Below are 15322 nucleotides of genomic sequence, written 5' to 3'. Positions count from 1 at the left end.
CAGAGATGGATGGGGTGGGGGGGGAGCACTGTCCTCTATCACAGAGAACATCACTTGGGACAAGGGATGATTTTTACATGGGGACAATAGGTTGAGCCCCTCTTTTGCCCACAGCCCAAGTTCTGACATGGACACCTCTTATCCCCCATGAGACATTTCCGTCTGGGTTAGACCTGTCCTGCAGTTGTGTGCCTACAAAATAGCCCAAGCCCCCAGACTTACTGGCACCAGCATAGATCAAGCTGAGCACAAAACAGGGTGCTTAAGAGAAAAGTTAAGTGCCTTTTACAAAGGAAGGACAATTTTTTAAGTACTCCAATTAATAACAAGTAAATATTCTTTCTTGTTGATTATTTTGATAACAAATAACCTATGCTGTTCTTGTTTTGTACTATAATGTTATCTTAAACTTCCACTGCTATGCATGCTCACACAGACACAAACACACACCCAAGGCTACTACAAAATTAGTTGCTGTGATCCCTATCAGCTAAAAAGCATTGGAGATGCCATTGCCGGAGACTGGCTTACCTTAAATGTGACAGCTATTGGGTCACATAGAGGGGGCTGTGTCTGGAATCTGTAAGGGGAAGACCAAGGTGAGGGTCCAAAATAGCTCCTCTGTGTGGGTGTTCCCACCAGCTGGAAGCCTAACCTACTTCTTCATCCTCCCTCCTACTCGGTGGCCATTCATGGTCAAGGCAACGGGGTGATGGAATGCACGGATAGACTCTGGCCCAAGGTGTGCTTGAGATCCGCGTGGGCCAAGCGAATATCACTTCTGTATGGCTTTATGGATCTGAAAATGAAGTCAGATTTGCAGCCTTCCTGGGCAAACCCACGTTGTTAACTCTTCATGTTCTGATTTATTATTACTATTGTTATCTCAATAGACCATCATCATTTGAATTCCCATTTGCCCTTTGTGTGCAGTTTCATCCATGACCCTGCCCGCTGCCCCAGGGCACTTTCTCTACCCAGTGCAGAGAACAGGCACAAGCCACAATCTCACACAAAATCCAACTAACACCAAACAGTAGGGATTTTTCAGATTCCCAGGGCAGGGTGAATAACAGCCCATATCCCTGCTTCTCAGCTGGTGTAAATGAATGTAGGTAGCAGCCATATGTTGCTTGCAATTAATTATGAGTTGAAATCTGCGTGTATCCATAGGACAGGACTACATGAGGTCTGGGGGTAGACGGGTCTGAGCTGCGCACATTAGATCCAGATGGTTTTGATCTTCCAAAGTCACAAGATTAGCTGTGGGTGTTGGGATCCTGGGATTAGTTGCTAGCTCTAGTTTGACAGAAAAGACAGGTGCAGCTTATTGACTATTTTTTGAATAAATGCTTGACAAGAGGTGTTTCTCCTTGTTACCGAACCGTCGTCCTTAGATCTTGCCTCACATGGCTGCAGTGCTGGCTCCTCCTTGTGACAGCTCCTCTCCCTGCATGGAGGCAATGGAGAGGGTTCAGTCCCAAACCTCTCACCCCTGGGATGGTAAATCCCACTCCTGCTCCCAGCCTTGAGGATGGGGTGGTGGAAAAAGAAGGTTCGGGAGCTCCCCCCTGGACTTCGTAGCTATTGCACCAGGCATGAAAGACCCCAAGAATGAGACAGAAAGCATAAGCAATCAGGAGCTCTTTTAAATTAGGGTTTGTGTTAATTAACAGCTCAGATTGCCAGCCAGAACATCTAATATGGACTTTATCACTATGATTCATCTCACCTACCTAGAGACACCTTTAGTTGTCTACCTAAGGATGAGATGACCTGTGTCCTCACATGCCCTGGATACCCTGTCTGGATCTACAGGGATGCTCCAGGGAGCTCCCAGTGACTACCTGCTTCTTTTTGTCCCGTACTACAATTCCTAGGCCAGAAATCTAACTTTGCTCAGACCAAAATTTCCTAAGGAAACATTTGTTCTGATGAGAGCTCCAACCCTAACCCATATTTTTCACTGGTGAGCTCAGAATAAATACAAAGTGGCTGCTGTTAAAGCCTTCCTTCTTCCCAGTAGACAGGAGAATAAAAAAATAAAAAAAGAGGAAGAAGTGGAAGGAGCCATACAGGGAGTTAGCTGAATCCATTCAAACAAAATGCAGTGAATGCAAGCAGAAGCAAGGATCTATGGTTGGGATAAATGAATATAGACAGACCTCACCTATAGAATAAACAAACATTCAGTGATTGAATCATAATTAGTAAAGTTCAGTAACTATTATCAGAACAAAGCAAGCAATTAAAGAAAGCAGTTCAGGGTAAAGATGCAGTATGGAGTTCTTCAAATGTATTAGCATGGGTTAATGAGAGGTAGGAAGGTTTTCTGACCTCTGTATGCCATCCTGGTGAGATGCTTGTGCCTATGTATGAAAACAAATGCTGAAAAAACAAAGGCTTGCAGGAAAAAAACCCCACCAGAAATCCTCACCTCTATTCAATGCCTGAAGAAAGGTCTTCAGACAAGAATCTCACTGACTGCACTCTGTTTAGCTTGTTGGAGAGAAGATCAGGTCACTTGATTGCAGCATCGAAGGACTTTAGAAAGAAAAGAAGAAAAAAAAGTATTGAAGAACTTTTTCGTCTAGTGGATAGAGGTGAAAGCAGAGTCTGGAAATCAAAACCAGGTTAATTCAAATGAGAATTATAGAAATAAATGTGGCAGGCAGGGTGATTAAACATCGCCACACTCTCCACCCCTTAACAGCTCTCCCCAGAGTAAGGTAGGATTAATTCCAGCACAAGTTATTTCACTCAGGCAGTAATTAAACATAATAACCTGTGATGTGCAGAGAGGTCAGATGATGCCATCTAATGGTGTGGACAGACCCTCATTTCCAGACACCATAACAATATCACGTGTAGAGGCATAGTTAAGCTTGATGGCTGAACAAATACTGGAGCAGCCCTGACCCCTTGCAGCCGTTCTTTCAGCTTTTACAAAGGTGGACATACTTAAAAACATGTTTTGCCTGAAGTCATATTGGCACAACTATTGGGACTACAGTCTAGAGCTCTTCATTCTTTGGCTCCCATTTTTGCTTTCTAGGAAATTAGTACACTAATCCAAGTGCTAGATTTCTATTGAAAGAATAGCCATAGAGTGGGATAAAATACACGACTGAGAAGCATCTTGAGAGGGCATCTAATTAATCTCCAACCTGGACTTTAAATCTGACATTTTTACCGTCGACATCTCTCTCTTTTCCAGAAGCAAGCAGATGCTGAGTCCCCATTGCCGCAACCCATTCCCAAGCCTGAGCCACAGCAGGGATGCAGTTACGTGCCCTGTGTGCCGATGGCTGTACACCCTTTAGAGGGACAGCCTCTTTCTTCTGAAGCACTAGTATCTCAGCAATAGCTCTAGCAGCAGCAGTGGCATCTTTAAATGTGGTGGTTCAGGCACCAGCAGCAGCATCCTCAGCATCTGAGCACTCAGGGTGGACCAGTCCTACAAGCAGCCACCCAAGCACTAATTAATTTACTTAAGAGTTTAGTAGCCCTCACTGGTCATTCCATTATCACAATTAGCTGGTTATTAACACTGCCCTGAGTAGCTTGAACAGCCAAAAGATGCTAGCTCTTTCCTTAAAACATCATTGTAGTAATATAGTAAGCAACTCTCCAGGCTTCTCAAAGAGCATTTAAACACAAGCGCTGCAGTTAACTTGCCATTGAATACATCTGCATTAATTGCTTGCATTATTAACAATGGAATGGCTGCCTAATTAACTCAGAGCAGCACAGGCTACTTTGCTAAATGTTAATTAAATGCTTCATTGGCAGACTGTATTTTTTCAGCTTCAAAGGGAACAAACCTACTGTGTATTGCAGCCAATTTCCATTCAATTTATAAAACCATTCAGTTCTCAATCATAGCCGTGCTGAAATATTACACCATGCAGTCTCTGGAGAAGATATTTCGTTTACATCGTTCCTGGCTCCTAGGAGAACCAAGTTTTTCTTTCCTTCTTTTTGGTTGTTGGGTTTTTTTGGTTTTGTGGGTTTTTTGTGGTTTTTTTTTTTTAATTTACTGCCCAGCTAAACTAGAAGCAACTGTTACTGTCGATGAGCTAAATTCACTTAAGTGAACAGAAAAAAAGAGACCAGCAACAGGGTAACTTGGCCACACGGATATTTAGTTTAAGCCAATAGAGCTCCTTTCACGGTCTTTTGCATATACTCTTAGCTTGCTTCAATTACGAAACAAACTATTTTAGTTTAAGCCAGTGGGAGTAAACACACAGCCCTTATTTAGTCACAAACATCTGATTGTTTGTGGTGGAAATTACATGTTTAACATTTGCTCTGTTACTGTACTTCAGATGAGAGGTTTTTGGGCCATTTCTCAGCTCCTCCAGCCTGAATAGTATTGAATATGTATATTAGGAAGACATTGCCTCCTGTAAAAATAATGAAAACAGGCTAAAAATCCAGAACGGAGCAAGCCTCTGAGTTCTTCATTATTTCCCAAGCTTTTTCATATATGCCGAAGAATGAAAATGTATCATTTACAATACCTTTTTTGTCATCAAAGATAGAAAAAAAGTTGACTCCTTTAAAACACCCATTTCATAAAGGACCACCAAGAATTTGTTTCCTCCTTGAAAAATTACATTTCACACAATCAGCCTGGCAGAAACAATGAAAAATTATTTGATATGTTGTCAGCTTGAATCTTTGGTGCGGAAAGAGAACACCACGTGCAGGATCAGACCTGACTTTTTCATTTTAAAACAGAAATGGTCCTTCAGAATAGGTGGCTGAATTCAACCACGTATGTCAGGTAACTGAAAAGGAAAAAAAATACGTGAGAAAATGATTTTTAGAAGCCAAACAGCAAAGCAATCCACAGCACGCTATTGAAAAAGAAAAGGCCTGTATTCTCAATTGTGCAGTTCATGGAAGATGCTTTTTATCACAGTATCACAAGGTCATATAATATTAATACAGAAAAGCTGAGAAAATTGGGAGAATTTAAAATGACTCCACTACCTTTTGTTGCACAGGGTGTTTATTCTGCTCCTTTACATAGTTTGATAGCAGAGAAAACATGAGCAACATCACCATTCCAAGACTTGATGTTGAATATTTTCATGGACCTTCCATGGTGCTAATGGGGCGCTGAAACATCTTACAGAGATTGCTTTAAGGTCACCATAGCATCAGACAGGCAATAGTTTATTCAGGCTGCATTTTAGAAGGCTTCTTGACAACTAAAATGAAAGTTGAAATTCTGGAAAGGAAAAAGGAGACCCACAGCATGAAAAAAAAGGACTAAATATTGCTTGACAGCAGTGTGAATAAAGCATTCACCTGGGGAATAAGAGAATTGGTGAATGTTTAATATAAAACAGACATTCAAGGCTTGAAGTCAGCTCTGCCAGAAGAAAAGCATAACAACAAATTCTCAGGTTACATCTAAGCTAACTGATCCCTAAATACTTCATCCAGTGGATCTAGAATCAAAAGTGATCAAGTTATCACTATTCAACTGAGTTGGAGTTAATATTTCTGCACATATTCATACCCCAAACAAAAAATTTTAGTTTAAGCTACATTCATTGTACATATAACCCTCATGGTTGTCTTTAGTTTTGGTGTTGGTTTTTTTTTTATATATTGTAATTCTCTACCCTGAGAACATGGGCCCATCAGTTAATGTGCTCAGCTGATGCCATGTCACCTACTAAACTTTGGTAAGAGTATTGCTTTGACGTTTAACTCTCATGGAAGAGACTACAGTCCAATTCTTGATCTGTTATCTTATAGGAATGCATATTTTTAAACAGCAATCCTCATTATCAACCATCCTCACATGATGGCTGAGTGTAACCGGTGTCCGACACAGCCAAGTTGGTGGTGATGGTGCAGGTCTGAGGTGAAACCAGAAAGTCATGTCCACAGGTCAAGGTCTGGGTCAATGGGACACATGACCAGGCATGGGCACAGCTACAACATCCACTGCAGCGGACCTCCAGTGGGGGTCAGGAACGATAGCATCAGCTTACGAGTCACTCCAAATGAAGAAAAGGGAAGCCTCCACTGAGGCTTCTTCTATCTCCTCCTTTGAAGGCCACCAGCAGCATCACTTCTCATCTGGCCCTGAACCCAGGCAGCCAAACCCCAGAAAGGGAACGGTGGTGAGGATGATCTCAGGACCCTTACAGGCATCTTCAGTTTCCCAGGTTCTCTTCAGAATGAGAAAATCTCTGCTCTTCCAGTGGAAAATAATGTTAATCTTGGCATCAACAAAGGCCCAGGAAACTTTAGAGGTTATATTGCTTTCTGGTTCACTTGATGGATAAATTATCAGTGGAGCAAATATAATCTCACTGATTTGAAGCGGGAAAAAAACATAAAATATCTACCAGGCACAACAGAAATGATGTTAAGGTAGCTCCAAACTTCTAATATGCAACAAACGTTTCACTCTTAACTGCCAAAGTAGTTAGAAGAGATTCACCTCTTCTAACTTAGGGAACAGTTCACACGCCTACATGTAGATCTCTGATGTCATTTGGGAAGCCTTAGGGCAGGTTGTCCAGCCTCTGGCTCTCACTCCAGGGGATCACAGCTCTTCCACTGTCCTGCATCAGACTGGGCACTCCAGGCTCTTTTCGTAGCTAATGGGCAGAAAGGCAGCTGCAAAGAATGATTTATTTGGCATACCTTAGATTTCTGGTTTAAGATGAGATTAATCACCCTGTAGAGATGCTTCTTTCTCTCCATCAGTGATAAAGGGAGCCTGGAGTGACTGTTGGAGACCACACTCTCTAGTTCTGAGAAACACAAACCAGAGCAGATGAATGCCACCCACTCTGTCTCCTGTGTCTGATCTGGAGGGAAAGGAAAGATATCCAAGAGGCAATAACTTCCCACTAGCAATGAAATGATCATTCCTGGCATCAGTTAGTGTCCTAAAGCCCCTGTACCAAAAATCTTATTCACTAGCCTATTCTTTTAAAAAGATAATAGCATTCAGTCCAATACTTAGCCCCTTGCATGGCTTGAACCTCACACTAAGCACAGCTTGCAAGGGGGGTGGAGATAGGAATAATACTGTATTATTTTCACATAAGGCTCTTGCTCCAGTGGCTGGTTATGAATCATTTCACATCCCAAGACAACATAAGTCGCCAGTACCTCGGTGTAACACTTCATCTTCATTACAAAGGTAACAGAGAGCTGAGCTTGTGATTGTCCTGTAGCTACTACCATTTTTGTCCTTAGTAATTGAAAAGAAATAGAACTGTGAGATACAGAACAACCCCTACACCTTCCTGTAGGTCTAAGCCAACTACTATAATATTGGTAGAAATTTTGCCCTTGATTTTCAAGGGCATTGACTAATCTCTTTGTGCTTTCCTTGAAAGCTGACAGTCTTATCGTATATCAATCTCCAGGAAATAGGGTGCTAATTTTCCTGGCAAACTTTTCTCAAATGTGAGTAGAGGATTTCCTGGCTTAGCTGAATTCCAGAGTGCTTTTAGGAAAACAATAGGCCTTGATTTAAAAGTGGTTAGAGATAAAATACTTACCCCATTCCCCCCAGTTAATTGTTTTCCTGCTTGCTGTCACTGTTAAAAATGCATACTTATGTCTAATCTGACCTTGCCTTGAGTCCTTGCCCAGCACCTGGGTATTTTTTTTTTTTATCTGCTAGCCTGAAAAGGTCTGTGCCATCCATTAGTTGTGCCACAGCTGTAGCAGGCTCTGTGGGCAGGCACACTGAAATCCTGCTGCCCTGAACAGCAGGGCAGACCCAGCTGTGTACTTTCCAGATGTGGTACGTTACCCACTTCCAAGGTGCCAAAGTTGTGCTGCCACTAATGCCATACGGGTACCTTGCTTTCCTTGTCTAAGACAAATAAAATCTCAATTACCCTCAGCTTCTTGCTGACCCTCACGGAAGCGCAAGGATAAAAGCATCTTGATTGCTTCTCTAATTACAGGTTGTTACAATTTCATGTTGGGTTAGGCAATTCACTTCAGGTGTCTTGCCCTGTTGTGATATTTTAATGGCTCTGATTGTGATTTTACTACAGCACCTCCACAGCAAACTGTTTAAGGGAAGTGATATTTTCAGCAGCAAAATTCAGCAAAGAGATAGAGGAGCTGCTACACTTTGCTTTGTAACTTTACACCAACCTCAAACCACTGAGAAATGTATTTTACTACTTTTCTTTTCTCTTTTGTTCTATGGACACGTCATGCAGAGCTTGTTCCCTGTTACTGTGATCCCTCTTTACTTAGCAGAGGTTGAACAGGTACAGGACAAACTTTTAGGGAGTAAAATTTACAGCAGCAAATGGTCTGTGTGCTCGTGTTGTGAAGGCTGTCTGCAAAATGGTTTTACTCCTGATGAATGAGAAATGCTCACACTTGGAACCAAACATGCAGATTATTTCTCTCATTTCCTTGGATTAGTCTCAAAGGTCTAATACATTGCTTATGGTGATATAAAGCCAGAGATTACCTGGCTTTTGAAGTGTACAGAAAGTTGGATGCTTGTTCCTTTCTTATAGCGTTGATGTGGCATAGAGGAACTCCAGTTAAAATAAGAGACAGAGCATGTAAAACTGATCACACAACATCTTTCCAAGCACAAGACTCTGCCTGCCTGCAGAATCCATTTCCATAAGGTATATAAATGAGGTTAAGAACTTAGGTAGGTTGGAAAGTTGAGCTTCTATTTAGAATAGAATAGTCCTTGAGCTATTTTAAAGATGCCCACAAAAAAGCAGCTCAAAAGTTCATAGAGACCATGAGATCTCATGCTTCTTGACATGTGTTTATGACCTGTGGGCCAACTAATTTTATGATTGCCTGTTTCTGAGTTTCATTGATCTTTTCCCTGAGGTTGCTGCTTTGTTGTTGTCAGAAGCGGTACATGGATGAACCAATGACCTGCTCAAGCCTGTGAATTCCTAATCTAGGAAACCAACCAATAGTGATTTCATTACAATGAATTGTCTGAATCATGATTAGATTTGCAGATGGAAATTCTGAAATAATGTATAGGTTTAAGCATGAAGGGAAACTATATCTTACTAGGATTAAAAGCATCATCTGCATCCTTAAGACATGTAAAGAAGCTCACGGAAAGAAGAATGATGGAATAGTAAGCACATGATGGGGGGATTTAGGAGATCTGGGTTCTTGGCCTGCCCTAAACAGATTTGGATGAAAGTCAGTTAAGGCATACATTGAGCTCTTGTTCTGGATCTATTTAGAAGGTTTACAGCATTTCCATGCAAACTCCTCATTGCTTTCTTCAGTTGGAGCCCCACATCCCCAGCACCTACATCTGCAAAAATGAATGGCTAAGATTTGTTGTCAGGATCCTCTAGCAATAACACACTGTTGAATGGTGCCAGTACCTCTTAATTGCTGCTGTCATTTCCAGACATAATGGATTTAATTTGTTGGTGCTCTGATGCTCAGAAACACCGGTGGTGTATATGGTTTAAGGCAATGGTTTACATTGCTTTTGGTGAGAAGGACATGCTCAGTCCTTCACCACAGCTCACCTGAAGAGCGGTAATTCTTTATTTTCAGGTAACTCAATTGCTTTAGACTGTGTGACCATATCCCTCAGGCAGGTACTTCCACTGATGTAAATGGCTACAGGTTCCCACTGGAAGAAACTCTTCTGAAATTAATTTTTCTTCCAGCTGTCTTCCCACTGTAAATGGGCCAGCCTGTACTAGACAGGCATCTGCTGGCTGAACTGAATGCTCTTGCTTCCCTCTCTCTTTTCCCAGTTATCACACTGTGCTGTATCTTCAAGTGCCGGATTCCCCGGACAAAGAAAGAGATTGAGGCACGATATGCTCAACGGCAAGCAGCCAAGACATATGCAGACAAACTGGAGACTGTGCCACCACTCAACGAGCTGACAGAGATCCCTGGAGGTACTTCCCACGCCCACACCTACATGAGACCCATCTCTTCTTTTGGGGTTGCTTTCTGTATGCATGAATGCAAAGGGCTAGGTCCTCCCTTAGTGTAAATCAGTGTGGCTCCTTGGGCACAACCATTAAGATACTGCCGTGATTTGGTAAAGCCCTCCTAATCACATCCACTAAACCTGCAGCATTTGTGGCAGCAGGAACAGTCCTGTAGGTGAAAGGGACAGTTTCTCTGCTGGTACAAATCAGGGTCATTCCTTTGAAGTCCATGTTTAAAATTTCCAGAGAGTCTGATTCATTTTAAGGGCCAGTTCCTGGGTTGGGGGATGTCAGTAGGAAGAAAAAGAGTTGTTCGAGTTTCACATTCCCCATAAATGGCTTACCCTATTTGGATGGCCAAGAGTATTTCTGTCACTGGTCTCCACTGCTCTTACTCATCTTTCCTGATTCTGTACCCTAGGCTCTACTGAAACTCTCCTAACTCTCTCTGGTCATGTCCAGTCCAGACCTCTCAACTCCCTGCCTGTGGTGAAAGAAGAAGATGAAATGGCCCTTCAAGGAAATTAGGGGACTGCCTTCCTGTCTGTCTGTCTATGGCTTCTCTTTTCTGATGAGATCCATCATACCTTGGACTCTCTGCTTCTCAGTTCCCTTTCTGCATTTGACCTCTGTTTTCTCAATACCTGTTTACGAACTTTTTTTCTCTTTCCTGTGTCTCCGCAAGCTCTGTGATCTACAGCTTTGTAGCAACTGGAAGTTTCTTAACTCAAAATGTGATGCTTCAGTCCATGAAGGCCAGGTTGGACGGGGCTTTGAGCAACCTGCTCTAGTGGAAGGTGTCCCTGCCCATGGCAGGGGGGTTGGAACTAGATGATCTTTAAGGTCCCTTCCAACCCAAACCATTCTATGGTTCTATGAAACTGGTGAAAGAGGCAGATAACATAATTGTAGAAATTTAGTCGTACACCAGCAAAATACAGAACTAAGTGCTTAACAGTAGGAACTTGCACATACCTCAGTATTTCAGAGGTGTTCAGACATCTGATTATACTTATCCTAGAAACTGAGGGTGGCCAGACCACTCTCTGGAGCTGAACCCAATTGGCATGAATAAGACCTTGTCCATACAGTTAAATTCTCTTAACTTACTTTAAAGTCAAAGGTCATCCAAAGGCCGACTTAATGCACTCTTAGGTGTGTGAGCAATCACACATGGAAGTGCTTCGTATTGTGTCCTTCAGTTTCCTGCCCAAAAGACCGAACTCTGACTCTGTAAGGAGCAGCTATCAGTAGATCCCAGAGGGTGTAAAGGATCATGCCTGTAGATAGCAGAAAGCCAAATTCACTCTTTTGCTGCTGCATCCTCTTCCTGTCTAGCTGTTACTTATGGAAAACCAATAAATTAAGGATGAGAATATCCAGAAGAGACAGAAAGGGTATTTGGGCAGCAGAATGGCCATTTCACCCCCGAATGCTAATAAATTTTGATGTCCTGTAAGCAGGCTTTACATCCCACAAACACGTACATGTACTCCATCCAAAGGCTGGCTATTTTGCTGTAGGTTTAATCAGACGGTGGTAAATTATTGCAGCATGAACTCATGAATAAATTACCACAAGAAAGCAATTTATTGGGAGTCAGCTGCACCATAAAGACTACCTTAAACTTTTATCCAGTTAAATGTATAATTTGAGTAGTTGACCACCCTTTAATCTTTGAGAATCTCAGAATTATGGTCCTGGCATGATGCAGGGTAGGATGCTGGTGGATAACATGTTGCTGAGTGGCTGCTGGTATCTGGTAATGGCTCGTGAATATGTGTTCTCTGAAGCTCCTAGTCCTCTAGGACTAGGCAGATATAAATCTGCCCAAGTTGCCCTGAAGGAATTAGTACTGGGGTGGGAGTCATCTGTCCACCAGTACATTATCCACACGTATGGAGAAGTCTGCACCAGCACTAGTTGTCTAGACTTTATCCCTTCATCCACGGTGGAAAATAAAAAGGATGTGATTCCTTTCACGGTAGGGGCAGTGCTAAAGTGGAAGAGGTAAATTGTGCCTTAAAAATGCCTGTATGTCTCCAACCCTGGGGACTCAAAAGGACTGACTCAGCCTTCAGCGCCTACACTGTTAGATGCAAAAGCTATGTATGATCAAACCCACTGGTTTGCCCTTCTTCTGAGATTAGTGTGCATCCTGTCCCCAAAAAAGTTTCACTACATGATTTAGGCATTACAATGGAAAGTATGCAAACCTTTGGGCTTCATCTCTGTGCTGCTATTTTCATCTGTACAGAGTGTGATGTTTGCCATGTTGCCCCACTGACATTTGGCAACCGACCTTGATTTACGCGGTCATGAAATATAATGTATGTGTCGACTATTTATATACTTATACTGTGACAACCCCTCATAGACCCAGTCAGGGCCAGAGTGATGACTTGAGTGATTTTAATTACTGAGTGGCCATTAAATGCTTTAAAGAAAGATTTCTGTAAGTGTCAAATACTGTTAATCATGAATATATACAATGCTTAAATACTCTCACTTCTTGGCATTATTTTACCCTACTTCACATTTATTATGATGGAATATTCCAACTGCCAAATGGCTCTCCATGCACTTTTTTGAGTGTCATATATGGCAAAACCTTTTACTGGAGATAAATAAAATGGACTTCAGGCTTCAGTGTATAAAATGTTATAAACAAATTGATTCATTTGTGTTCTTCTCTGCCAGTCTGTGGGAGACGTACAAGCAGGACTTGACCTTTGCTCTGGGTCGAGATGTACTGTCTGTGTCCATGGCCTGGGAGAGCTTCAAGTATTCTGCTCTGAGACTGCTCCAGCTGACATTTTGGGGAGTTCACCTGGTTCCGACCATATTTGTCCAGGAAGCAGACAATGTGGTGGTTTTTTTGTTTTGTTTTGTTTTGTTTTTTTTATTCTCCCCTCTCTTTTTTTTTTTTTTTTTTAATATATGAAATGTCAGGATTTCCCCTGTGGTTGTCAGAAAGCGTCTGTATTGTTCTATTCCCATTTGTATGTCTAAATGAATTGCCAGTTCCCGAGGTCAAAGGATGATATTTTATTTTAGTGTGTATGCTGAAGGAATATTTTAGGTAAATGTAACAAATTCAGGTTTGCTTCTCACCTGTAATACATTGATGCAATTTGAAAGTGACACTGCAGACATCCATAGCAATGGGAGATTTGGGGCTACTTGAACAGGTCGGAGTCCATTGGCTCCAGGTAAGGGTTGAGACTTCTCACCAAGGGCCCATACCAAATTACCTCCTAACCAGGTTCACTGCCATCTTTTCTTAGCCTGTGGCAAACGTGAAATAATTTGACTTAGCTTAGGTACCAGCTGAAGAAAGCTAAACAGTGACCCACCATCCTCTGTTTGCTGAGGTTGCTCCCAGGTCATTGCTACATCTTGGCTGATTTTAATTATTAAGTTGTGTTAACAAGGTTATCTATTTACATATCTGAGTCCTATACTGGGGATTTTCAGAGAAGGAGGTCATGGGAAACTTGACTCATTTTCACTTGTTTTTGCAAAACTTTATACTCTGCTGGTCTTGAGCAAAGGAAAAACTTTCCGTAAGAAATATCTGAAATATGATCTGTGTTTAAGTGTCAAGTTGCTGCTTGAGATGAGAGTTCAGTGCATCAAGCTCTGACTTCAGAAATATATTTGAGAAAATGAACCACTTCTAGTAGAAGAATAATAAGAAAGATGAGGAAAAATTTTCTGCTACCAAAGCCTTTGTCAGAATAATTAAAGTCTGCAAAGCCAGTGTGGTACTTATGAGTCTTCTCACCTGAAAGGTGGACACTGAATCCAAGATATTCCTAAGTAAAAATATTCCATAAGTAAAGATATTATAAGCTTTCTATAACTCACATGGCTTGTTAAAACATACCAAAATAGGGCTAATTGTGCACTAGAGTTAATTGCTATATGCCCATGGTATGCTGCTGCCATTAATTGCAGTGGTACAGGTGGAAAGCCAGTCCCATTGTGACTGGACATGGAGAGGACATAAGTTAAGCCTACTTTATAGTCTTGTGCTGGGCGAGCCATCTTCTGCTTGTCTGTCTCTGAAAGCAAAGATCCCCAGCAGAATCCCTGCTGTCCACTCTCAGCTGCAGGATGCATACCCCATACACAAAGAATTAGAAAAGCCAACCAACCAACAAAAAACCCAAACCCACGACAGGTCTGTACTGAATTGCACAAGAGATCTTTCTGTTCCTTCTTGTGGAAGGAGACAACTCCACATTGAAAGTCATTATTGGGAAATGCTTATGGACCCTGCTTGTAATGTTCATGGAGCAGTTCCTACCAACGGGAGCTCTTTCCTCCAATAGATCCACAACTCAGCTCTTGAAATTACCAGTTCTGCTTTATCCCATTAGTCTATCTTCTCAAAACACAGACACGAAAAGCTGCTAGTCAGTGAGCAAACCAGCTGTACAGACAAAGCCCCAGTAGAAACATTTTCCCTTTGTCCAAGATTTGCCAGCAGGGAGCAGGAGTTTTGCCCTCTTCCTGGCTAGTGTCAACCCAAGTTAACTGCTTTCCTGTTTTCTTTTTCCATCCTTGCATACAGCTCAGGCTGCAGAAGAAAAAAAAGAAGAAGTTCCTACTGTATCTGGAAAAGTGGACAAAACTCAGGGTAAAAAAGATGGATCCAAAGGCTCCAAAAAGAAGGATGGTGAAAAGGACCAGAAAGAAGGATCCAAGAAAGAAGGGAAGGATGGGGCCAAAAAGAAAGAGGGAGAAAAGGGAGAAAAGGGGGGAAAGGACACTACTGACAAGAAACAAGGTGGTGGGAAGAAAGGTGAAAAAGAAGGTGAAGCAGAAAAATCAGGAGGCACCAAAACTAATGGCAAGGCTGGCGGGAATGCCAAAGCCCCAGCGAAGAAGAAGTGACCTTGCTGAAAGCCAGCGCTGGCGGTCTTTCAGGGAGGGCACTGCCAAACTGCTGTGGGTAGAGCACTGGGAGCAGATAGGACATACTGTCTCCATACCCTCAGGCTGTTGAGTGCCACTGGATATAGGGATTTATTACCTTTTGAAGACCAAGTCACTGGGGTTTTGTCCACCAGAGGAAAACCTGGCCATTTGGCCAGACAGTATCTTGTAAATAAAATGCACTGTGCAGAGCTACGTGATAGCAATGACTGGAACCAAACTGCAGCCTGGAGTGAGAATCAGAACTTTGGATAAGCATGGAAATTCACAGAGAAGAACTAAACTAATGGGAGGACATGATTCATATAAAATATACTCTTCTTGAGGACCTTAAGGAGCTTGATAAATATTTACTAGCACTCATCTCCTCCTAAAGAGTATTTGCATGTGGGGAATTTTAGGGATTAAGCAAATTCTGG

General features: G+C 42.1%; 1 protein-coding gene across 1 annotated transcript in view; it reads left to right on the top strand.

Moving 5' to 3' along the window:
• Positions 1-14861, top strand: part of TMIE (transmembrane inner ear) — a 34953-nt gene extending 20092 nt beyond the window's left edge. Inside the window, exons 3-4 of the mRNA XM_075022432.1 lie at positions 9774-9923; positions 14539-14861. Of these exons, the coding sequence (XP_074878533.1) occupies positions 9774-9923; positions 14539-14861 (473 nt within the window). The remainder of the gene's footprint in view (positions 1-9773; positions 9924-14538) is intronic.
• Positions 14862-15322: the final 461 nt, after the last annotated feature.

This window comes from Buteo buteo, chromosome 2 (assembly GCF_964188355.1).
Source record: "Buteo buteo chromosome 2, bButBut1.hap1.1, whole genome shotgun sequence".
NCBI lineage: Eukaryota > Metazoa > Chordata > Aves > Accipitriformes > Accipitridae > Buteo > Buteo buteo.
This window is presented reverse-complemented; position numbering and strand designations above follow the sequence as displayed.